Here is a 25,001-nt window from a genome sequence, read left to right as displayed (position 1 = left end):
TGGGAGCACATGGGTGTTTTTGATAACAAACTGTATGTTAATGTTGCCTTTAAACAGGTCTCACAATTCCTTTTTGTTACCTGAGGGCTATTAGCTCTTATATCATTTCTGCAAAGGTAATAACTCTTTTTTTTTTATTGAGGTTTCATTGGATCTGTGGTGATACTGCTTGGTTTAGAAACTTTTGCAAGTCTTATTAAATTAGCCAGTAAGAGCTCAGGGAGAAGTCAGACTAAGCATGTGGCCATTAATAACAGACCGTTCCTTCAGAGGATTTTAATGTGATATTAGATGTTATCTCTAACAAAAGGCACACACATTACATACCTTGCATGAGACATCACATACAGATAAATGATTGCTCTTAAGGGTGTTGGATACACTGTATTGCACTGTTCAAAAACAGTTTTTAATATAAACTGTAAACATTGCAGTATTGTGTTTGAGAGAGGGCCAAGGTCAGTGGTAGTGTTCAGTACACAAATGGCAGTGTGGTAGAAACAATTGTTAAGTCTTTAGTAGGGATGTAACAGGGATGTGTTCATCCAGGAAGTGCAGAGGACTAATGTTGAATAATTAATCCCTGTCAATAGAGCAGCAGGGTATCCTGATAAACTGATGCTGCTGGTGTGTGTTGCCCTCTACATTGAACCTATCTGCATTTAAAATATAGGCTAATCACACAAGCATCCAGTCAAGTCATTTGAATTTTATTTCAATCAGGAACTGTGAAATCACAGAATAAATTACAATAAACATTTGATGCCAACTTTCAGAACTAGACATTTTAGCAGTGAGATTTGATAACACAATTTAATTTTATGAGTCAAACACTTAAATCCTTTAGATTACATGGGGCTGAAAAGTGTTTATACCTGGCCACAGTAAGTCGTGAATGAATCATTAAGTTTTCACATTTTCTTGCTGTAAAAGAAGGAGCCACTGTGAGTGGCATGACCAGGAAAACATGAAAATATACAATTCAGAGAGACAAGCCAAATGCAGTTTGTCATAAGTACAATGAAACGTCTAGAAAAGGGAAGTTCTGACCAGTGGAGGAGAAGGAGACAAACAGTCTTACCTCATCAAACTCCTGTAAAACACGAGCTTGGTCCTGATTTCACCCCCCTCTCCCAGGTCCCAACAATATGTGATCTCAGGGTCTGTTCTCTGCTTTGTGATTTCACAGGAAGTGCAGGGACTCCTGTCATCTTTAACAAGAATGGCGATGCTCCTGGACGCTACGACATCTTCCAGTATCAGATCAACGACGGCTCGACAGCAGAGTACAAGGTCATCGGACACTGGACCAATCAGCTGCATCTATATGTGAGGACCACTGACTTGTAACATCTTTTAACTGGAAATAATTTGATTCTGTTTTTGTTCTGAAGCTGTTAGGCCTGATAATAAAGATGGCATAGTGATAATTAAATTGGTTCATTAACCCATCATCCTCTTAATGAATAAACCCAAAAGAGTGGGATGTGAAACATGGCAAGTTTAAAAGTTTACTCTTGATCTTTGAAACAGCGGTGTGACAAAACAATCTCATCTCAAGGTCCACTTGTTTAATCTGGATGTTTTAACCGCATCCCATGGTCTTCAAAGACACTTTGGAGTTTGAATGGAGAATAGAGTCGGCAACTTTCTGAAAACTTTCAAATTCTCACTACTGACCTTGCAAGCAGCATTTGACAAAACTGTTTCAATCAACTACTTATCAAGCTTGGAAAGAAACTAGTTTGTGCTCTGTGACAAAAGCATATTTCATAATTCTCCATTAAGAATAAAAACAATTTCGACCATTTAATGTTTTTTATACAGAACCTTCTTGTTTTCAACCTGGGCCCTCTTTATAAATCGGTCCACCTTTTCTGGCAGCTGAGACATGGCAGCAGTGGCAACTGGGACAGGCCACTGAAGTAATTTTTTTCACCAATAAAAGGCTCACATTGTTTTTCTTTTCTACACCATTACCCATGTCTTGCTCATGTCTCGCTGAGACAATCTACTGGACCAGTTCCAAATGTTTCATGAATACCGTTCATTTACACACCCACGTTTATAAACATAGGACCCAAGTTGAAAAATACACAAACTCCCCTTTAGAATACAGATTTGATTCCATTGTATAGATGTTAAAATGCTGAATGTGGAGGAGAGGCCCAGAGTTACAATGAACTTCATTCATTCAACTCTACAATATAACTGTTGCTTTTCTAAAGACTAAGAAAACATCCTGTGGCATAACTGTCTATATTTGTCTTTCTATTGTTTTTGCATGGGAGTTCATTGTTGTCTTTACCTTTCCTGTATACTGCTGACCAGACAAACGAAAACTGTTTCAATCCTCAATGTTTTAAAGGGAGTTTGAAGGCAGTTTAAACATAGGCTTAAGTTAACAGAGCTTGAAGCATCAGTACTGTTACTATGATGAACTGAGTTCTGATTTAGACCTATGGTAAAATAAGTATGTTTTTATTTAATCATAGAGATATTGTTGAACTACTTGTTTTGTTTATCATTTGAAGATGAATGTTTCCCCCTCTCTTTCCCCAGATGGAAGCCCTGCAGTGGACCACCGGCGAATCCTCTCTTCCCACCTCTGTGTGCAGTCAGCCCTGCCGTACTGGCGAGAGGAAGAAGGTGGTGAAGGGCGTCCCATGCTGCTGGCACTGTGAGCGCTGTGAGGGATACCACTTCCAGGCCAGCGAGTTCACCTGCGAGCTCTGCCCCTACGAAAAGAGACCAGACCAGAATCGCACCGGCTGCCAGTCCATTCCCATCATCAAACTGGAGTGGCACTCGCCCTGGGCGCTTGTGCCCGTCTTCATCTCCGTGCTGGGGATCATTGCCACTACCTTCGCCATCATCACCTTTGTCCGCTACAACGACACCCCCATCGTGCGTGCCTCTGGGCGGGAGATGAGCTATGTACTTCTGACAGGTATCTTCCTGTGCTACATTATCACCTTCCCCATGATCGCTGCGCCTGATGTCGCCGTCTGCTCTTTCCGGCGCATCTTCCTTGGCCTCGGCATGTGCTTCAGCAATGCTGCGCTGCTCACCAAGACTAACCGCATCCACCGCATCTTTGAGCAGGGCAAGACGGCAGTGACAGCACCACGCTTCATCTCACCTGCCTCCCAGCTTGTCATCACCTTCTCACTCATCTCAGTCCAGCTGCTGGGCGTCCTATTGTGGTTCACTGTCGACCCACCGCACACTTTTGTGGATTATGGAGAGCAGCGGACTCAGGATCCTGAGAATGCACGTGGCGTGCTCAAGTGTGACATATCTGACCTGTCGCTCATCTGCTCTCTGGGATACAGCATCCTCTTGATGGTCACGTGCACCGTATACGCCATCAAGACACGTGGCGTGCCAGAGACCTTCAACGAGGCCAAACCCATTGGATTTACTATGTACACAACCTGCATCATCTGGCTTGCATTCATCCCCATCTTCTTTGGCACAGCACAGTCAGAAGAGCGGGTGAGTGCACCTCACTGATAATAAATAATGTAATGTTTTATGTGATGCTGAGCCCTCCAGCAGAGTTTATATATGGAAACACGCACTGTAAGCGGCATCATTTATTCATACCAATAATGTATGTTTTTGTCTAACAAACATCACTTGATCACATTTGTCACATGGCACTTCCATTGTTTACAAATGCAGATTTAACTAAACTCATAGTTGTTTTTCAATGGGTTCTTGGTTTCTGACAGAAGTAAACATGAACTGCTTCTCATTTATAGCCAAGGTTATAAAGCGGGCATCGTGTTCTGTGTAGCAGGGCAGATCTCTACCCCAAGAATGGTACCTTTGGTCAGGAAAATAAGTTGATGCTAACTCCAGAAAAATATACTAGGCTGGCATCAAGGATTTAACCTGCTGGAAATCTAGTCAGAGTTGGAGACAACTCGACCCAACTCCAGCCAATCAGAGCACAGGACAGGGTGAAGGTGGTGAAGGTGCATGTCCTGATGAGGTGCCCCTGACTTTTTACACTGCACATGTCTGTAATCAGGAAAACAATAAACATGCGTGTGAGGGACAGGGTAACACAAACTTAGACTCAAGTCGGGTTCAGGCTGAAAATCAGAAAGCTTGTCGATTGTGGTTAGTTTTCTCTCAGGTCGGGTTCGGACAGAAAGATGCTGCTTGAGTCGCTCTCTGCTCTTCACAACTGTAAAATGGAGTGAAACTTTTCACGTCCTCCAGCTTGATGTAGCAAGATGGCACAGAAGAGCAGGACGATCAGTCCGATTTACACATACTCGCATGTGTTTTCATGATTACATGTAGTTTAGGGACCAATCAGGGTTTCACCTGGCGAAAGATTGTGTGGCGTAAGGATGAGACTTCTAGAGTTCTTCAAGCAATCCCAGAGGCTAACTGCTAATATCCAAACTGAAGGCTGCGTACACTTCAAACAATAATCTAATTTTCTGCCTCTATACATGTTAAACATAAATGTCATGATCATTAGTTTTTTTTGGAGGCAGGACTTTTACAAACCACACTGTTCTGAGTGAATGATTGACGACTGATGGTTTTTGATCACCACAGGCTCGACTCAGCTTGCTCTGCAGCCTCGCGACACAAAACTAATTAGAGCAGAATTAAATTTAGCACATTCAGACAACAGTTTTTTTGGGGTTGGGCTGGCTGTAAGCGAGCTGCCAGATGGAGGATTTTGCTCATTACCATGTCTGTGGGGAGGTCTGGCAGACAGGTGGAGCGATTCCCTGAGATTTCCTCTCGATGTAGTTTATCGGTCTATTTCTGCTGCTACTGTTCAGACACTGAGGATGTTGTATCTGAGTTGTTTTACTTTGATAGAGGAAGATTTAATTAGGAACACTCTGACATGACATCTGATTTTCAAGATTTTGTGAAGCTTTTACTGAACTAACTTTGGTGATCCCCAGGATGTTCCCATGGTGCCACCAAGTCTTCTGTCTTGGTGAAATGTCCCAACGGTTTAATGGATTGATCAAATTGTGTATGAAGTCTGCTCTGTTGAGTGGGAAACATAGATATTCAAAGTTTTTATGCAGGAACTCTTTTTTGAAGTTAACTTTACAGTTTCTTGTTGACCTTGGACAAAGAAGTTAACTAATCAATCTCAATTCGTTCACTTTGAGCAAACATGCTGTTGAGGACTGTGTAGGTGTATTCACACAGAAAGCAACAGCACTTTCACAATTTGCGTCATTGGTGCGGACTCGACAACTGTATTGTCCATCTTTATTCATGCCAGATTGCCAAGTATCGCTGACAGTACTGTTCAAAACCACAAGTAATGTAGGAATGCTTCCAAAAGTAATACCGTTCAAAATTTGTATTCATTAATTCAATATATACAAAGAGCAAATATATCAATTTGCTGCAGTTCTTGTGTGGATGCATTGGAGTCAGTGTCTTCCATGGATCACATGAAGAAACAAGTGGGGACCTGATCATCTGCAGTCTCTAAACATTATTCTTTACAGCTCTATATGTGTGTTTTGACTTGATTTCATGTTGCATAATGAATTTGGGACTGATCACATGCCTTTCTGTTGGTACTAAAATATTTGCGCAGTACTGTATACTGTATGTTAGCTGGAAGCAAGTAGCAACAGTCCTCAGAAACTCTTGGATCTTCCTCTCCAGTCTGTCTCCTTTTCCCCGTCATCACTGTAAATTGATGAAGCAGATTCTTAATGCCACAGGATTCACGTTCATTTTTACTAAAATTTGAATATTTTTGGAGCGAGTTGCATCTTTGTGTCTGTTTGCATCTCTCATGGGCAAATTCATGTTTAGATCAAGGACAACATCCACATCTCATGTCAGAAACCATCTTTTAACACAGACCTGTGACACCATCTGCATGTGCCAGGTCAATTTACTGGTAAATGGTGTGAGGTGCAGTTGAAAGGCGCAGTGAGCATGTGAAGCTGAGGGTATGTTTGTCACGCAATCTTTCTACTCATACTTAACACAGACTAGAAAAAGCCAGAAAATTCAGTTGTATCTTTTACCAAGTCTGCAGAAAGAAGCCACTTATTCTGCAACACATCTCAAGATTTGACTAAAGAACTTCAGCCAAACCAAACAGAATACATTTCACTGAGAAGAACATTTCCCAGTTCAGAGGAAATGCAGCAAACAGACTGTTGGTTTTAAAGCCTCAGGGCAGCTACATTTTTAATTGAAGATAGAAATTCAACAAACACCTCATTACTCAATAAACATCTACGTGTCTTCTATTCCTGTTTCCTGCAAGATGCAAATAATGCAATGTGTTTGGTAACATCAGACTAGGTAAATCAATAACACCTGTACATCAAATAAAAATTAGACATTTAAATTTGAGTCTACTTTTCACTTATGTCTGAGATGATTTATTCAGTGAAATCACAGTTACAGAAATCATTGAGTTTCTCCATTCAGGACCATTTATATCTTAAAATATCTGAAAATTACTGTAAGAACACATTGGAAAATTATATGAAGTGACTAGTAGAGAAACCAGTCGAAAAACTGTCACTTTAAGTATAATAACTGAACTAATTTGAAGTATCAGTTGAAATGAAATGTTACTTGAAGAGCCAATTTTTTAAAGTGGTTGCAATAAAAGTGTAAAAGATAATTTTAACTGAAGCTAAATCACTGAAAGAGGTTGTTGTGGTACAAGAGACAGATGTATGCCTTATCTCCACTAATGCAGATATATATATTATTAACAGATATTTTCCAATCCATTAAAAAGAAAATTCCACACGAGAAAACAAAATAAACTACAAATGTGTATGCCGGGCCAGTAGATGTTGATTAAGCTCATATCAACGATTCTTGTACCCGATACCAGAGAAGAACATTGTGAGCATGCTCAGTGAGTTTATTTTCCTGTCAACAGGTTTATAGCTGCCACTCCTTATTACACAAAACAAGATCACTGCTCTCACTGCTCTCAAATACTCTGTTTGTCATGTTCAAACAGATACACAGACAAGTGTGAAAGCAGCTAGCAAAAGTGACAACACGAATGCAAAAGTGACAACATGAATGCAAAAGTAACAACATGAATACAAAAGTGAACAAACAGATACAAAAGTGACAACATGAATGAAAAGTGACAACTCAAATTTGAATGTGATAACACAACAAAAGCCACTGGTGGAAATTTGTGACAATGGATGTTGACAATGGATGTCTAGGAGAGTCACTGTGAAGTGAGCTGTAGTTTGTGAAAAGCCGGTCAATTTAGTTGCTGCTTAAAATGTGCTGCTTGTCTATTTGAAGTGTTACAGTACATGTGCTTGGAGCGCCCAACAGAAGAAAGCTCCTGTACCGTAACACCTCAAATAGACAAATGTCACAAAACAAAACAAAACTCGCTGGAGAGTAACTGCTAACTTAACAGAAGATAAGGAAACTAAACAGCAACAGCTTACCTCCCTTACTAACTTACAGTAAGCAGGAAAAATGGACGCCCACCCCTACTAATCAACTGGGTTACAAACTTAAAATCCATATTTCAAATCTGTCCTGAACTCTATGAGCTATATGTTTTTGGACCAGATTTTCATTTGTAGGGTCTTTTCAATTTATTTGCATTTACCTTGTGTTTGTGTTGTTTTGGGTGGTTCACCCTGAGTTCTCCATTTTTTTGACATTTTTTTAATTTTGCTCCTTGTGCGTTTCAGACTTTATTTCCTGTTTTTTCCCAGTTTCTGCCCTCTTGATTGTCTGCATCTGTTCCTAATGTGTTTCACCGACGTTCAGTCTTCCCTGCCTCCCTTTTGAATATAGCCTCTGTGTTTCCTTTTGCCTATGTTGGTTTGTCTTGTTTCACATTGGTTGACACTTGTTATCCTGGTGTTTCACTTTCATTTCATTTAAGGATTCACCTTTTGTTTCTGAGCTTATTACCGCCACCAAAGGCTTTGTTTGGTTTCTTAAAAGAATGTTTCATTTTGTTTGATTCTAATTAATTATCATTCACCTACCAAGCTGCAGTACCTGCGTGTGGGTCCTCTATTGAAACTCCGGAAACAAAATCAAATCGATCACACTTGACACACAGACAACAAAAACGTACATGGTGGAAGATGTGGTGCTGCTGATAATAGGCTGGGAAAATCTCCTGTAAGAGTCCCAAACCATTACTGCTGCCTTCTCCGTCATACTGTATCTGCTATATCAGATGTCACAGCCACAAACGAGAGTGACTCACTGAGGGGCTCTATGGAGACGCCTTGTTAAACACTGCTCTGAAACATGCCATGTATTGATCTCTGCAGATCCTCATCTATACTTGAGGTTTTCAGGAGATGTAGCTGTGTGACGGCAGTCAATGAAGATGAGCGTTTCTGTCATCCTCTTCACTGTAATTAACTCATCATGCACTCGTCTGTCGCTTTGTCAGACTCACCAAGTCATTGATCAAGCTGGGCGTCTAAAACGTCATTGTGAATCCAGTTAAAGGAATTAACTCTACAGTCAAATCATTCTTTGACATCACATTTGTTTGATTGTTTCAGTTCCTGTTTTCTTATCCTCGAACTTTGCCCCTGCAGCTTCCTGACCAATGACAAACCTGTGTAAAACCTGCCTGCACTTACATAATAAGAAATAAGAAATCTGCAGTGAAAAGAGCCCAGGGATAAATGACCCTGAACTAACCAGCTGATCTTTTCGGTCATGCTGTGGATTTGGAGCAATACTCTCACTGGTTGACATTATTTACTGTAGCAGCAGCAGTCGGCTGTGTGCCGGCTATAGCTGTGGTGAACTGAGATAGAGAGAAGGAGCGAGGGAAGCTGAAAAATGAATTAGAAGCCTATCCGAGGGGCTGGGCTTTGAACGCTGCACCGGCTGCCTGAGGAGGCGTTTACATTCACAGGCAGGTAAACAGAGAGAAGTCAGGGCCGCTGGGAGAGAGTCACACTGCCTCCATACTTAATGAACCGGGCTTTGATATCCCAGAGAAGATTAACATGGAGCCTCCACCCACGGCAGCTCCCTGCGGGAATCCAGCTCCTCTGACCTCAACTGATGAGCTACTTTATCATATTAATACGCCAGCAGTGATATTATTAGTGTTGTTAACGGCGCCTTCAGCCACTTCACACCTTCAGGATTTATCTAGGAGTATAAAACTCACACACTCCCCTCTGATACATGTATTTTACAGCTCCAGATGCAACAAATCCAGATTTTACAAAACAAACAAGACAAATGTAAAGACCACAGAGATGTAAACCAAGCAGCTTTGTAGTTATAAGATGAGGCGAGGCTATGGCAGCTTCCCACTGCTTCCACTCATCTATGTGTGTGTGTGTGCACCTAAATGTTGGATTGTTCCTTTAAGATGATTCTCATGGTGAATGTAAACGTGGATCATAGTGCTGACTCAGCATCTCATCTCTAAACTTAGCATCTTCAGACCCTCCTGATCACCTTTGCCCCTTTTGGAGGGATCAGACGGACCGTTTGATGGACTGAATCATTGGGATATAGAGTCGGACTGTTTGACTCACAGCTGCTTACTCTGCTCTGGATTTGACAAATCTTTATGTTTGTAAGTTGTGATTATCACAGAATCAAAAAATATGAATTACATATTTTTGTGCAATGTTTCTTACTGAATTCACTTTTCATCAGCACTATATCATCTCCCTCCACATTTTAATGTCTAAATATGGGATGTCCTGCACACTCATGGACTAAGGTCTCCCTAGATAAGACAGTACTATGTCACAATGTTTCTCAGTGACATAAAGTCACACTGGATTATTTTCATGTGAATCCCTCATCTGAATGGAAGACTAAAGAGCCCAATACTGAGATATAATTGGTGTAATGTAGAAGATTAGATTTTATGAAAATCTTGAGGGTTATGACTTCAGAGTTATTTGAAATGAAGCAATTAAGAATTTTCAAACATTGAAATATAATTAGTACTTCAATAATTAGCATAGTATAATTACAGAATAATACGTTCTCTAGAAATGAATATGTATTTATGAAGGGATTTTCTCTCTCTCTCTCTCTCTCTCTCTCTCTCTCTCTCTCTCTCTCTTCCTCTCTCTCTCTCTCTCTCTGTGTATGTGTGGGTATGACACAGATGAAGCGAGAAGAAAATGAATAAGGATCTTCCAAAGTGTGCAAAAATATGATAATGTTAATAAATTAAATAGAAATTAGTAATAATCATAATACTCTTTTTTACTAGATATGAAAGTGTTAAAAACTATAATTTCCCAGATCTCATCTCTAACAAACTCCACCTTGACACCCATCAATTTTAGTGGATTTAAGTTTTTTAGGGGGTGAATCACCTAAAACATATTATTGCCTTTTTACTCCCGTCAATTTATTCTGCTTCTTAAAGAGAAAACTGTGTGAGCAGTGATTAGCTATGCTCTGCTGCTTATCTGCTCCTGGAGCCTCAGACCTGTTGAGAGAAAGTCAATACCAGCCACAGTGTTACTGCCTGCCAGAGCTACCATTTAAGCAGCGTTATATTTTTATTTTATATGAGAGGAAAGGTTGGTTAGAGCCAAATGAAGAGAAGATATTACTGTGGGAGAGAAAGCGGGAGACATGAGCAGGAATGTCAAAAAGGGAAACTTCTCTTATCAGAAATCTGACAGGAAATGTACATCGGACAACCTCAGCCAATAAGGTCTCATCACCATCACATTATTACATTTGCTGGTATTCTAAAGTGATTGATTAACCAGGTTCTCAGTGACCTCGTGGCACCTCTCAATGTTTACTCAATGGTCTTGAGTAAATCCTCATTCAGAAAAAAATTTAAACACATCAAATCCACAAAACAAATAAATATACAAAACCTGATACTGTAAACAAACCTAAAGTATATAAAATAAAATAGTACATAATATAACACAAAAAGTTGAATCTTACATCCAGGGGAATCACATCCATGAGTTCATGAATGTGCACGTACAGGTTGACGGGAGAGCAAAAGACGGTTAAGAAGGGACAATGAGAAAGAGAGAGGTTCACGAGATGATATGGCTCTTTGAAAGTCGGCCCAGGACAGGGACCAGGTTGTTTAAAAATATTGAGGTTATCCACGGGAGCAAAAAGTTCCTCCAGCTTAAGGCAGCCCAATAAGTCTACCTGCACCCAATGATTGTAGGGAAGCCAAGAAGTTGTCAGTGGTACAGATGTATATACAGAGTGGTGTATGCTTCTGTCCTGTCCTCATGAACGTTACTCAAAATGGATCGATCTCAAGTTGATTGTGGGTTTATTTAGTATATATATATATATATATATCAATGAGTTATCTGTGGGACATAATGCTGTGGTATGTGGTCTATTTATTAATTATTACATTTGAATAATAATAATAAATCTTGCATTTACTAAATGGTACATGGACGGTTAATTAAATAAGGTAAATAAGTGTATTGTACTGCCAGAGGGGGCAGTACAATACCTACAGATACTGTGGATACTTCAAGATGTAGAGCGGGTCATCCGGTAACCAGAAGGTCAGTGGTTCAAACTCTGGCTCCTTCTTTCCTACAGCATTCTTTTACAATTCAGAATGCAGTGTTAATCGTCACCCCATACAAACATTGTGGCTTTGCGTTACAAAAACAGAATACTGTGGCCAATGCTGCGAGTGATCCTTGTTGTGTCCATGCTGTATCAAGTCCACCCTCTGTGGACGCTGGGCTCCACCAGGGTTGTCCCTTGTCACTAGTTTTGTTAGTGATGTACGTGGACAGAATCTCAGGAGGCCACAGAGGATCGATGAGGATCGTACCTCTGCTTCGTGTAGATGATAAGACAAGATAGTTTGCAGTGTGGAGCAATCGTCGGCACCAGCAAGTCTCAGGGTCTTGTCTTTGAGAGCAGGTAAGATGGAGCTTGAGATAAGAAAGGCGGATAGATGCAGTTTCAGTGTAGGGAGAGATAAGGCTCATGCAGAGTTCTAGATCTACCTGACCATCACACAAACAAGCAGCTGAAGTCTGTGTCTGTATTAGCTGCACTCATCCTTAAGGGCACACACACAGCTGGCGTCCTGACACACGTCATCACAGGTTGATGGGTCAACTCACGCTGATGCTTGCAACTCTCCAGGAAAGCAGCACGCCCTAGCTGCATGACTGCTACCACCTACCCTCTGTATGTTCAGTACAAACAGTATACAGGCTTCACTTGGCCGGAGACTCTATAGCTTCTTTTCTACTGATCAAAGAACCCACTGATAACTATTTATATTTGGCTTTTGTCTGCAGTGCGAATCTATTAAATCTGTATTCACTCCCAGGTTTTTATCCCCTGAGGCTCTAACTGGTAACGATTGAAACGCGACACCCGAATGAACATGCTAATTTTTTATTGAGCAAGACAGCAAGTTGAGAGAGTGCCTAAATTTTCGGTGCATTCTTGACATTGAATATGATGCACCAGAGGTAAACTCCTGTAGTGGCAATGGGAAAGGAGTATATTGCCTTTTTTTTTACTGGGTTTATCTGTGTTTAAAAGAACCTGCGTTTACCCAAAAATGTTGGTGTAAAATTGTTATGAGACACACTCAAAAGGAAATTGGAGCATGTGGTTCATCTTTTAATTAGGATGCTGCTGGACGCCCCCACACACGCCAAAGGGATTCATATACAGTATACCATCAGGTCGATATCAACGAACCCAGACTTAACTGATACCAAAATTGTTATGCGAAACCTAAAGGATACATTCACCATTTTTTGTTGTAGTGCTCAGCAGAGTCACCAAAATCCCCAAACGTCCTTGTTCTGTAACTTAACACAGGAAACAGTTGATTCTAAAAATATCATCAGTGAGAGCTGCAGGGAGTGTTTCTTCACTTTATGAAAACACAGTGGATTTCATTTTAAGTAGAGCCATTCGTTAACATTAACACAGCCTGTGAGTTGGAAGCCAGTCAAGAATCCCATCATCGTGTAAGAGAAATACATCTGCACTAATTGACTTTGTAAATTTGAGTGATTACAGAGCTGAACAGGGAATATGGTGCTTAGTGTTTTCCTCTGATGTCTTTTTTCTCTGAGGTACTGCCGTCTAAGGCACTTCACTTCACTTCAGGCGTCACTCCAACAAATAACAGACGAGTGACGTGAAGCGCAGGGACATCCAGATTCTTCGCCTTATATCGCCAACATCAATATAAAAGGGATGAAAGTTGTTTCTGCTCCAGGTTAAGTGTGTACTTTTGTTGCAGGGACAGGGCCTAGTTTAAGAAAGTGAATAAACTACGTAGACATGGTGAGTCATGAGGCCTGATCGCAGCTGCAGATGATAGCAGCAGATGGAGAACCTGTGGGCTACAGTGCCCAACATTTGTGAATCTCCAAAAGTGTCAGTGCCATTATCCGTTTAAATCAGCATGCTGCAGTCCGTCTCTGTGATAGTAGTGGTTTATACGTTGATGAATAACTTCCAAACTGACGGAAAATGAGATAATTATGCTGAATACCCGTGTGTTTTATGATCCTATCAGCTGCATCCACCTGGGTCTCCTCTGTCCTGCAGCCTGCTGACGACATTCGGATTAAATATCTGCTGCTCCACTTTCACCCGGGCCTCAGCTGCTCTCAGATCAGACTTTCACAGTCCTGAGCTCTAAACCAGTTCTGCTAGATCAAACAGGGGGTGGCATCCAGGTCACAGACACACAGAGCCGTGCAGTCACAGGATTCAGCCGCCATTAACCTCCTCAACCTCCCTCTTCACCTTAAACTTCCCAGCTAAGGAGATTTAAAGTTGGATGATTCTTACACGGAGTGAAAATAATAGGTTTTTTTTAATAGCTGCACTTTTTGTGTGCATCATTATAGAAATAAATCCCAGAAATAATAAAAAAATAACCCATAATCCACCACTCTGCTCTCCATGTGTGCTCGCCTTGTTCCAAACAATCTTTCTGATTTGGAAGTGGTTATTAATGAGTCAGGACTGGTGTTGCCATGACGTCCTCCAACATGTCAGCTAAGGATATGTCAACACATGTCTACACTGAATGTCTAAATTCGCACTCCATACTTAATATAATTATTCCATACAGGTTTGTGCCCGAAAACATACCTCACACACAGAAACAAGTGCTAACACTGCAATTACTTGTGAACCCATGAGACCACATAGGAAACATTGCATCTGCTTGGCAATTATTTTATGCACTTTAACACTTTTAACAGCTGGGGCTGATGGGGAAGTCAGTAGATCCGCAGATATTTGTTCATTATTATCATTCCAGATGCTTGATTTTCTCAATATTTTGCCAGCATTATTGAAACTTGTGACACGTGGTCATGTGTCTTTGTCTGGTAGTGTTAGAGCCAGACAACTCACTAAACAGTGTGCTGGCGGACAGGCTGAGAACTGAGTTGAACATGTCTTTTTCTACTTCCTCTGATGAACTGCAAATGATCAGTAATAAAGCAAATTCATTCTATAAACAACATTGACTGCACAATCTCCATTGCAAATAAAGCAGGTAGGATGAACACAAAGTTTTCTAACTTCACTCTGCACCATAGAATGTTTGTAAAAAGCTCTGCACACAACGTCCAGCACACAAACAATAAAAAGTGACAGTTTATTGTAGAACTGTTTGAGGAGGACTCACTAATGACATGGAATAATTCTGTAGTAGCTCCGGAGCATTAACACCATTACCATTACAAACAGGCAGGTTTAGAATGGGCACTACACCAGTTGATAATAATTACTGCTGATGCATAATAATGTTAGACTATTTCTTGCATTATAAGTTGTTGGGATTTTAACAATAAAAAAACAGAACTTTAATCATGATTTGGAAGCCAATCACCATGGCAACATTTGTAGCTTTTAGGCATTCAGGTCAGGTCTAGACATTTCCTCTAACACAGTGCAGGTGAGAGCCAATCAGAAACGTCTTGATTGTGGCTGAAAGTAATGCACCGAGATGTTTTCTACTCCAACAAGTGAAAAAAAACGTAAAACCTAGTGAAGGAAAAGCTGATCATCGTCGTCTCCAGATATACAGGAGTGACAAGGACATAGAGAAAAAGAATGACAGGTAGATATGAATTGCCGCCACGTCCAGTGGAAGCAGAGCATGTACATTATGTGTCAAGACAACTCACGCTGAGAGCTGAAGATTCATGACAGGGAAGATCTTGCCAGCAACTTTGTATCTGTATGTAGGAACTAGGGCTGTCAAACGATTACAATTTTTAATCAGATTAATCACCATCTCTAAATGCCGGAAAATCTCCATTTTCTCTGTATATTGTTGTGGGAACAGAAAGATAAATGACAGAAGGCAGATATAGTTTTTTTATTGATGACAAGTCCAAATGATAGAGTTATTAAGATTCAAAAATAAAATAAAATCAAACTAAAACATACCACACCATACTTTGTTTTAATCAAACTCAAAGACAACCTTTATCCTAAACAATTGGGGCATCTTAGCCTTTGCTCTTTTTTTTATAGCAAATATAGGACGGTTGTATAAAACCTTTTTCTTTTCTTTTTTTAAATCAAACAAACAACCAAACCTTTACACAATTAAATGTGAAATCTAAATCTGAGCCCATCTGTAGAAGCAGTGTTGAGCCAGTTCACACTTAAAAAGAACGAGTTCCAAGTTCATTTCAAGCAGTTCACGTTCGTAGTTCATTTTTTATTGGGATGATTTAGGTGACAAACGTACGGTCATGTGTCTGGTTATGAATCGATGGTGTCGGATCATGTCTGCGTGTCGCTCCGCTCATTTTAACACTGAGTCCTGACTGTGAGCGTCACGTCTCGTGTTGTCCTGAGCACAACATGTTGACGAGTCATTTTCATGATGTTTAAATGCAGCCTCATAAACTCTGGAGCGAATCAAACAAACACTAAGTGACTTCATGTACTGATCAGGTCCTGATAACTAGTGAGGAGTGCTTATTAGTTCAAGTGAGAGCAGAGTGGAGGAGGACACAGAAACTCCAGCTCGGTACAAACCAACTGCAGCTTCTGCTCTGATCATGAAGCAGCGGCGCTGATCACTGATCAGCTGTGACCAGAGAAACTCTGTGTTTCACTGTTCTTCTACAAAGTCACTGACCGGCTGCTTAACGTGAACGAGCTCTGATCTCACTGCGTGTGTCGCTCTGAGCGAGTGAGTGGGGGCAGGTATGGGTACATGGGGCGGGTCATTCTGCGCATGCGTTAATTCCACAAACTAATCATCCCGCGTTAACGGATTCATTTTGACAGCCCTAGTAAGAACGCTTCACTAAGACTGAGCGGTTGTCCTCAAGTCTGTCTTCCAGCACTTCCTAACCTTTCTCCTTGAACTGCATCGTTAGATTCGTCGTCTGACTTTCACACCGGTTATTTCATTGGACTTTGTGATCACAGCTTGTGTCGGAGAGGCCACATAAATCACTTCCAAGCGTGTTTTTTCTCTCAGGCCCACAAATGACTTCATGCTTCACTGTCTGTCATACATTTTCATAATGATTCCTTGATGCGTTGCTGGAATCACCGCCGTCTTTGTTTTGGGCTGCTGGGCGTGGGGACTCACCATCTGTCAGAAAATCTCCTTCCTTCCTCTGGGCCCTGGTGGCGGTGCCTTGTCGAGGATTCCCCGCTGTCATTTTGACTCACAGTCAGAGGGCCATTAACCCAGGCTTCAACTTACATGAAAGGGTTGCCATGGCGACGCAGGAGATCGCGGCTGTGGTGGTGGTAGGCGGTCTTGTGTGTAGGGAGCATGAGCACAGGTGTGTTGTGACAGATGCTGCGGGGCGGGGAGAGGAAACAGAGGTTTGAGCTCTGCATGGTGCATATATGTGTGTGTGTGTGTGTGTGTTTGTGTGTGTTTGTGTGTTTGTGTGGTTGAGCGAGCTTGAATCAGACGGTGTCTCTTTCTCGCTCTCTGATAAATGAGCTGAGTCAATGTTTCTTCCTCCTGCAGCAGACGGTCGGTTTTCACAATAAAGCCAGTTTTATCAGCATCAACAGCGACAACAAGATAAAATACAAACACTGGGATGTTTCCTGTCACAACTGAGAGAACACGGGTGCTTTTACCCTAGGTGACCACTGTGGCTGCCTCTGGTCTCAGCTGTGTCGCAGCTAGTGGTGACAATCCACTGCTTCTGTCTGGTGATAGCGGATGTTGACCGGCTTTGAGCAGCTCTTTTACAATCTTCACTCCCCAGGTCTATATTAACTGCAGCAGGTCAAACCTCTGTCACCTGCAGTTTGTCTTAAAGTGTGACTTCACCCCTAACTTTGGAAATGTTTCTCCCTGGAAATTCAAAGAACTTTAGAACTCGGGGCTGGAAGGCGGGGCTAAGAAATGTCTACTCAGAAATCCCCATCACTGACATCGTAAACACACACACAACATACCATTTAGCTTGCTAAAGCTAAGTTATCTAGGTTGTTTAGCTATGTGCAATGAGCCTGGTAGCAGCACACACACTTTTGCAACAAAAATGTAGTATGAGTAGAGGCTTCTCGCCTCCAAAGTTTTCCAGACAACCAAGACCATGGTCGTCTCAAGCCGTTTGAATCTCTTCCAGCAGTTCAAACGGTTCAGGTATGAGAGAGACAGCCAAGAGGCAGGAGAGGATGGGGGATTGTTCTGATGTCGTGGTTTAGGGGTTTAGTTCCAGCATAGATTTGATAATGAAGTAGTCTTTCCAGATTCCCACTCATGGTGGCAGGCTGCCTTTGTTTAGAGGGTGTTAACCTTTTTAATTATATGTCATGATGTAGACACATCTCAAACAGTAGACTCTGCATAAGTACTGGCCCTTAAAGTCCAGGAAGGTTTTAAACACTAGGTAGCATCATGAGCGATGTTTCCCCAATAAATACATTAAAAAAAATTTATTTGGTAATATATGTGATATAAAAACCAGCATTAATGTGTTTCATAATGAACAGACAAACAATTTAATTGACAGCTCAAAAAAATGTTTACGTGTGCAGTTTTTATTTTCACAACCTTTGTTTAAGAAGGCAGGAGTTACAAAATACGCACCAACAGTAAACAGTTAAATCTCAACACTCTCACAATTGTGTGATATCACCAGAGCCCCTCGGAAGTTGGCCAATCAGAAGAAAGTGGGCTGTTAGGGGGCTATTTAAACTGTGAATTATGCAAAGCAACTCGAGTGGAGTCCCAGAATAAAAATGTAGAACTGGAAATGAGCAGAGCAGGTCTCCTTATCAGGAGCTAATGATCATCCAGCTGCTCCCGTAATGTTGTTGTAACAGTTAGTCCACTGCTGGAAACATGTGATTCACAGCTCACCGTTAACAAGGTGAGAGGAGGAAGCACTGTGCCTCTTAGTTTCTTCACTATTATCACCTCATTCACCTCTATGATATAAAAATAACTAATGCAGAGACTCACAGAGAGTGCAAGATGGCAGCACCCGTAACTTATCATATATTTTAGCTTTATTTTTGTACAACAGGAGGAAGTGTAGACGCAACATCCATCTTTATTAATGTCTGTGATCTTTCTCTCTCCCTCAGACCTGTAATGTGAAAAATCAGCAGGAAGTGTTGAGTTTCACCAACAGCAAAAACAGCAAAGGGGGAAACAATGTAACCTTTAAAAATGATGTGTGACACTTTGCCACAGCAAAGGAGACCCGAGGCCTAAATTCACCTGTCACTCGAAGAACAAGACTGTCAGTGAAGGCAGCTTCTGTAGCTGAGAAAACAAAACCTGTCGCCACAAACATGAGTCACTGATTGATTACAGTGAACTGAGCCGAGTCAGACATCCGACCATCAGGTTTATCTGCCTGTTCTGAGAATTGGTTACATTGTCAAAATACTGCCGATGACTCAGTTAGGCGATGACTGAAATGTGCTAAACAATTGTTTGAGCAAACAAATAGAGAATGTTTTTGGTTATTTGTGAAAGTAAAAAAAAGAAACAAAAATGTATATTTTTAGGGAATATTTGAATCTCTATTAATTTATGAGGAGCCAAGTAAGTGTGAGGTGTTTAGACACAGACTCAACTTGCAAACTTTCTCCAGTGTTAAATGTTTAGTGTGTAAGATTTGGGTGAAAGGGATCTATCATCAAAAATTTCATATAAAATAATCCCAGTGATGTTTCCCCTAGTGTGTTTCATCTAAATTGTACGAATTGTTGTTTTCTTTACCCTCGAATGGACACTTTTATTTAAATACTTTATATTTACATCAGGAGTGGGTCCTCTCTACGGAAGCTGCCATGTTTTTTACAGTAGCCCAGGCTGGACAAACTAAAGAGCTTTTGAGTTTTTATGACAACTGAAGGCAACCACAGATTCTTTCATGTTTGGAAGGGGAGGGTGAGGTGACGTGTATTCAGCTGTAACATGCAACTTCACCACTAGATACCTTTAAACTGAACCTTTAAACTGCTTATTTAATATAGTTTGTCTTTGAGCACTTTGGGCTGCACTTTGTAAGGTAGGAATGAGAATATCATTATTTTTATTGTTACTATTGCAGTGTCTGTTTGGAAAGAGCTGTTTGCTTGGCCTTTCGTAATGTTGGTTGCAGCTTTCTTTCTGAAACTGTTTAAAGTGATAGTTCACCAAAAAATGAAAATTCACACATTATCTACTCACCACTAATTGTATTGGATTTGGCTGCAACACTGTTTACCCCTGAAAATCCTAAAGTGTTTTGTGGAATCAAACACTTTACCCACCTCTCCATCGGCATAGTGGTGAGTAGATAATGACATAATTTTCATTTTTCTGTGAACTATTCCTGTAAGATCATGCCATTTCAAAATAAAAGCTTTGTAATTGAGCTCAATATAAAGCATTCCAGCAACAAAACAAACCTTGTGTGTGGTAGAGCGTTCCTCCTCCAACCAGAAGGTCAGCAGTTTGATGCCCAGTCTTCCCCATCTGCATGCCGAAGTGTCCTTGGGCAAGATGCTGAACCCCGAATTGCCCCTCATAGAAAAAAAGTGTTGCTAATAGATGCACTGTATGAATGTGTGTGTGAATGGCAAAACTGTCCTGTAAAGCGCTTTGAGTGGTCATCAAGACTAGAAAAGCTCTATATACATACAAACCATTTACTTTTAATTTGAAGACAACTTGATAAGGAGGAAGAGAGTTTATGAATGTTGTTGCCATGAGGGGGATCAGCTCCTGTGCTGCATGTCTGTGTTGGTCCTACATGGTGAAAAAAAAAAGATCTGGTGGGACAGATATTATTGGCCGCAGGCTGCCAGTAACCCAACTCTGCTGTAGTTTATCTGAGAATATAGAAGAATAAATATTCAACATGGTCCACAGACTGTTGGCACACTGCCCTGCACCCACTGACTGCTACAGAGCTTTAGTCGCCTGTTTATTACAAAAAATATTGAACGTATCAAGTGTCCAAATTGCACCAAACTTGGCACTGTACTTTTTATTTAAAAAAGACATGCTAAGTGATAAGCCAATATGACGATCGATTTGAGATATACGTTTCACATACATACCTACTTTTTGTGTAATTATTAAATAGATTATGGATTAACCTTATGTTGAGATTATTATTTCATTAGTTTTCCAAGGTGAATAATTAACTTTTGGTTTCTTTGTCCACACAAAATTGGACAGCACAAATTATTAACACAAGCCCATGAAATAATGATTAATTTGCAAGTGAGTAATTTGAGTATTTTGATAGAACACACACACACACACACACACACACACACACACACACACACACACACACACACTTATATACACTTACATTTTGAAATATTAGTTTAAGTAAACAAAGGTCCCAAATAAGGGAAGACATTGGTGAACAATCAAAAGAAATGAAAGTTGGATTTTATTTGAAAACAAAGTTTAACGTCCATTGTTTCACTATGTTTTATTAAAGTCTTACATAATATGTATTTTCTTCATCATAGAACACAAATATTTTGAGCTTTTTAAAAATGTCCATGCATGTGAGTTTAAATTCTTCTTCTTTCTTGTTATTATTGACAAAGAACATTTCTTCGCTGCTTACTGCCGCAAATTTTTGCTTTTTGGAATAGCATGAAACTTCATTGTGGCCAAAAACTTTGAGCAGTTTTAGAGCACAAAGCATTATTTACTTCACAGAATCAGTTAACATTATTTGTCAGTTATTTCCGGCACAAATCAGTATCTTGGTTAATGACAGTGTTTCTTGTAGTTTTTAGTAGAGTGTTATGATTTGTTGATTTCATACTTCCGTCTTTCAAGTGTGTTTATTCATAAAGTTGAAGTGAAAACATGAAAAGCAACAAAACTGGAGTTGCATGGTTGTTTTCAGTGACGGCCCACAGAGGATCGATCACTGAGAACCTGCAGACACTGTCTTGTGTGATGACATGATCATTGTCTATCCCCTAACCTCTCCCCGCCTTGTTGACTCCTCAGATGTACATCCAGACAGCTACGCTGACCATCTCCCTCAGCCTCAGCGCCTCCGTCTCTCTGGGCATGCTCTACATGCCGAAGGTCTACATCATCATCCTCCACCCTGAGCAGAACGTCCCGAAACGCAAGCGCAGCTTTAAGGCCATCGTCACCGCCGCCACCATGACCACCAAGCTGTCACAGCTGGCAGCTGAGCGGCCTAACGGTGAGGTGAAGACAGAGCTGTGTGAGGGCGTGGAGGCCAGCGGTGAGTGGAGGAGGGGTTTATTATGATGTCACAGGTGGAACCTCCGTTTTTTAAGGACTGTAATCACATAATATGATTGGTTGAATGCTGGCGTTATGGTTTAATGGATGACATTAAAATCCCATTGATATGTGGCGTGCCTCATATCAATAGACAAGGATAGTCGTTGATATCATATCGTATCTAATATCATTGTTTATTCAATATTTAGTGTGTTTTGGGCCTTTAATGAACACCATGAACCCATCATGGCTCAACAAAAAAGGAGCATCCATAAGTGAGTCATGGGGTTGTGCTTTCTTCAAACATGTCTGTACCTTTGACTGTATATAAAGATGGACGACATGACAGACCCCAAGTTAAGCCAAAGCTCCTTGATCGCCCCCTGTTTGCTAGCTACAGTATAGGTCATAAACCCCGCCTCATCTGTGTTGGCAAATAGGATGTTGACCAAACTTAAAAGTCAAAACACACATCAAATACATTTTTCTCAAAGATGGTTTCTGTCATTGATAGTTCTTATTACGCTGATGTAAGTTCAGTTGACACTTATTCCAGAAATGTTAAGATTGACAGCGGAGACTGACTTGATTGGTCAAGCGTGTGTCATTGCTCCATCACCCACGATCGGAGGAAGTGGTGACATGTCATCCATGGTCTGTACACAGCAGAGGTTACAACTTAAGAAGAGAGCATTGGTGATGTTTATGGACTCGTATGGAACCAAGTTTGTATAATGCAAGTGGTTTGTCTTAGAATATGTGCATCGAACCTGAAACCTGATGAAAGAAGTGCTGAATGAGAGATCACATTGCTTTACCCAAGCTCAGTGCAACAAAGGCCAGTCTGAACCTGACGTCATGACTGTGTCTCTCTGAGGCAACTGAACTAATTAGAATGGGCATCCACATACCTTTGGCTGTACAAATCTTTCTATTTGACTCTAGAGAACCGTAGGTTTAACCAACTGTGGCACTGCGTCTTCATAATTACATTAGAAGCATTTACAGTGAAATAGCTACAGTACAAAGACAAGCGTCAGTTTCTCTGTAACGTCTTTGGATATCTAATGGAGCTGAAGAGTGGAGCTTCTCGACAATAATGAGGATTTAACAGGAACTCGACATTTAGACGTCACCTGAGACCCGATGGGATGAAGCCAAACTGTTTACGGCTCAGAATAACACTTCAAAGCTGCTTCTCTGTCCATCAGCAGAAAAGTGTGAGACGTTGGATTGTTTACTCGTCAGAGATGTGCTGACTGAGGTGATGTGTTTATCTAACAAGCAGCAGCTCTCACATCAGCGTTACTTTCTCAGCCCTACACAAGGCTGAACTTCCTCTTTTCTCTCGCACAGTGTTCGCTTTGAAGGAGAGATTCACTTTTGGGAAAGTACACGAGGTGAAAATGCATTAGAGGATTATTTGATCCATAATAACTGCTGAATACATTACATTTGTATTTGAGATGTGGGAATAGTCATAGCCCCCAGAGGAAACACTTTTAGCTCCACTGCTTCATTAGCATATGTGTGACAGTGCCTATCCTATGGATGTAGTCCTCCTCTCCTCTTTTCCAAAGGAGAATTATAAATATTTGTGCCTGTTCACCAAAAGCAATGCGAAAATTTGCTTTGTGTTTGGCGTGAATACGGCATAAGAATGGCTCAAATGATGGAATTAAAACTGTGCAGGTCATAGGACACTAATAGGACTTCAGCCCACTTTACTTCCTGAGCTATAGACAATCATCTGGCTGGATGTCAGTGAAGGTGGCAGACTAAGGAGCAGGCAGGGTGTTAATTCAGGATCCGGCTCAGAGTACAACGGGGCGTTATTGGGGATGACCCAATCAATGTCTGATGGGGCGTCCGTCATGGCTGTTGGCAGGTGAGGCTTGGGGTCACTGGGCAGTTTAAGGGATTACCATCTTTGGGGACCACGCTTCCTTTTAGGAGCTCCGACCCCTGGATACTTGGAAACTGGTGAGCAGGTGCATGTAGAAGCAAGAAGAAAGTACAAGGAGATCTGGTGGTCAGGTGGAGTATGACAGGAGTCCTGACAAACAGTAGTTGCCTGTTCAATCAGCTCCTTGTGATTCGTTACCTGTGAACAGACAGACTTTCATTTTTTGACTTTTGAGTCATTCACTGACATTTGAAAATATGTTTAACCTGCAGGGCAGTGTTTCCCTTTACCAACCTGCTGTTTTCCTTTCCCTCCTCAGTGCCTCCAACAAAAACCACCTACGTCAGCTACACCAACCACGCCATGTGAGGGAACGACGCCTCGGACAAAAGGACCTCCTTCACAGGGAGTTTTCTGTCAGACAGAGGAGATGTCACCAGAGCCAGGACAGAGATGCTCTGCATAATGTGAAGGAACAGAGCAACAGACAAATTGAACCAACACTTGTGTGGTGTCTTTGTGTTTACAGACCGTGGGCTTGTAAGGCTTGTAAGGACGTGTGGAAGCAAGAGGATGGTAACCTGAAAAAAGAAGTCCTCAAAAAGAAATACAAAAAAAGAAATTATGGAGACCAACCATACTTGTTGTTATTCTAATTGTACGTAAAAATTTGTGGTTGTGAAAACTTCTGATTCTTGTCTCATGTCGTGCGTCCGTCGACCTGCATTATGAGATGAGTCCGTCGGTGTTCTCGGGTAACTGAACCGTAGCTTTTGGTTGTGAAATGTCTAAATGCCATGGTTGAACTGAAGCATGCTACTTTTTATACAAATGATTTATTTATAATAAAAGAATGTTTCAGTAGTCTGTGTCGTCTTTGGTTTACATCTGAGCTGAAACATAAAAACTAAACTCCAAACAATCTCCTGATATTCCCCTGGAGGGGCTGTATGTGAGAGTGCAAAGGTGCAAAGGAGTTTCCCATTTCAACCCCCTAATAAAAACTCTGGAGAATATTCAAACATTGCGCCCTGCGTTACCCCTCACCCGAATCATATGGAGATCTCTGTGTTGTGAACTTGTCTGAGCGGAGAATCTCCTGCTGCGATGTTCATTTGTGAAAGTCTCAATTGTGCCGACATTCTCCAGAGTTCATGTCTGAAAACAGCTACGGTATTTCTGCTCCAGAAATGCTACTGTTCTTTCTGTGTGAGTTTCTTGACTCTTGTGTTGTTTACACTCTTATCATATCCACAAACTGTGGCAGTTTAACATACACAACAGCATTGTTGGTGGATGGTTGATATTTTTAGGTTTTATAGTTAAATTCCACAAAGATTGTAGACTATATCCAAGTTGTTTTTACAGTAAGAGACTTTGAAAGTAGCT

At 41.0% G+C, this 25,001-nt stretch overlaps 1 protein-coding gene across 2 annotated transcripts in view; it reads left to right on the top strand.

Moving 5' to 3' along the window:
* The window catches only part of grm8b (glutamate receptor, metabotropic 8b), a 137,689-nt gene extending 113,213 nt beyond the window's left edge, over positions 1 to 24,476 (top strand). For both annotated transcript variants that reach the window (XM_034588738.1, XM_034588737.1), the window contains 4 exons: positions 1,190 to 1,329; positions 2,563 to 3,498; positions 21,458 to 21,704; positions 23,932 to 24,476. In XM_034588738.1, coding sequence (XP_034444629.1) covers positions 1,190 to 1,329; positions 2,563 to 3,498; positions 21,458 to 21,704; positions 23,932 to 23,981 — 1,373 coding nt within the window. In that variant the 3' untranslated portion in view covers positions 23,982 to 24,476. The remainder of the gene's footprint in view (positions 1 to 1,189; positions 1,330 to 2,562; positions 3,499 to 21,457; positions 21,705 to 23,931) is intronic.
* Positions 24,477 to 25,001: the final 525 nt, after the last annotated feature.

This window comes from Hippoglossus hippoglossus, chromosome 6 (genome assembly GCF_009819705.1).
Source record: "Hippoglossus hippoglossus isolate fHipHip1 chromosome 6, fHipHip1.pri, whole genome shotgun sequence".
In the NCBI taxonomy this organism is placed as follows: Eukaryota; Metazoa; Chordata; class Actinopteri; order Pleuronectiformes; family Pleuronectidae; genus Hippoglossus; species Hippoglossus hippoglossus.
The sequence above is the reverse complement of the archived record's forward strand: the minus strand, read 5'-3'. Positions and strand labels throughout refer to the sequence as shown.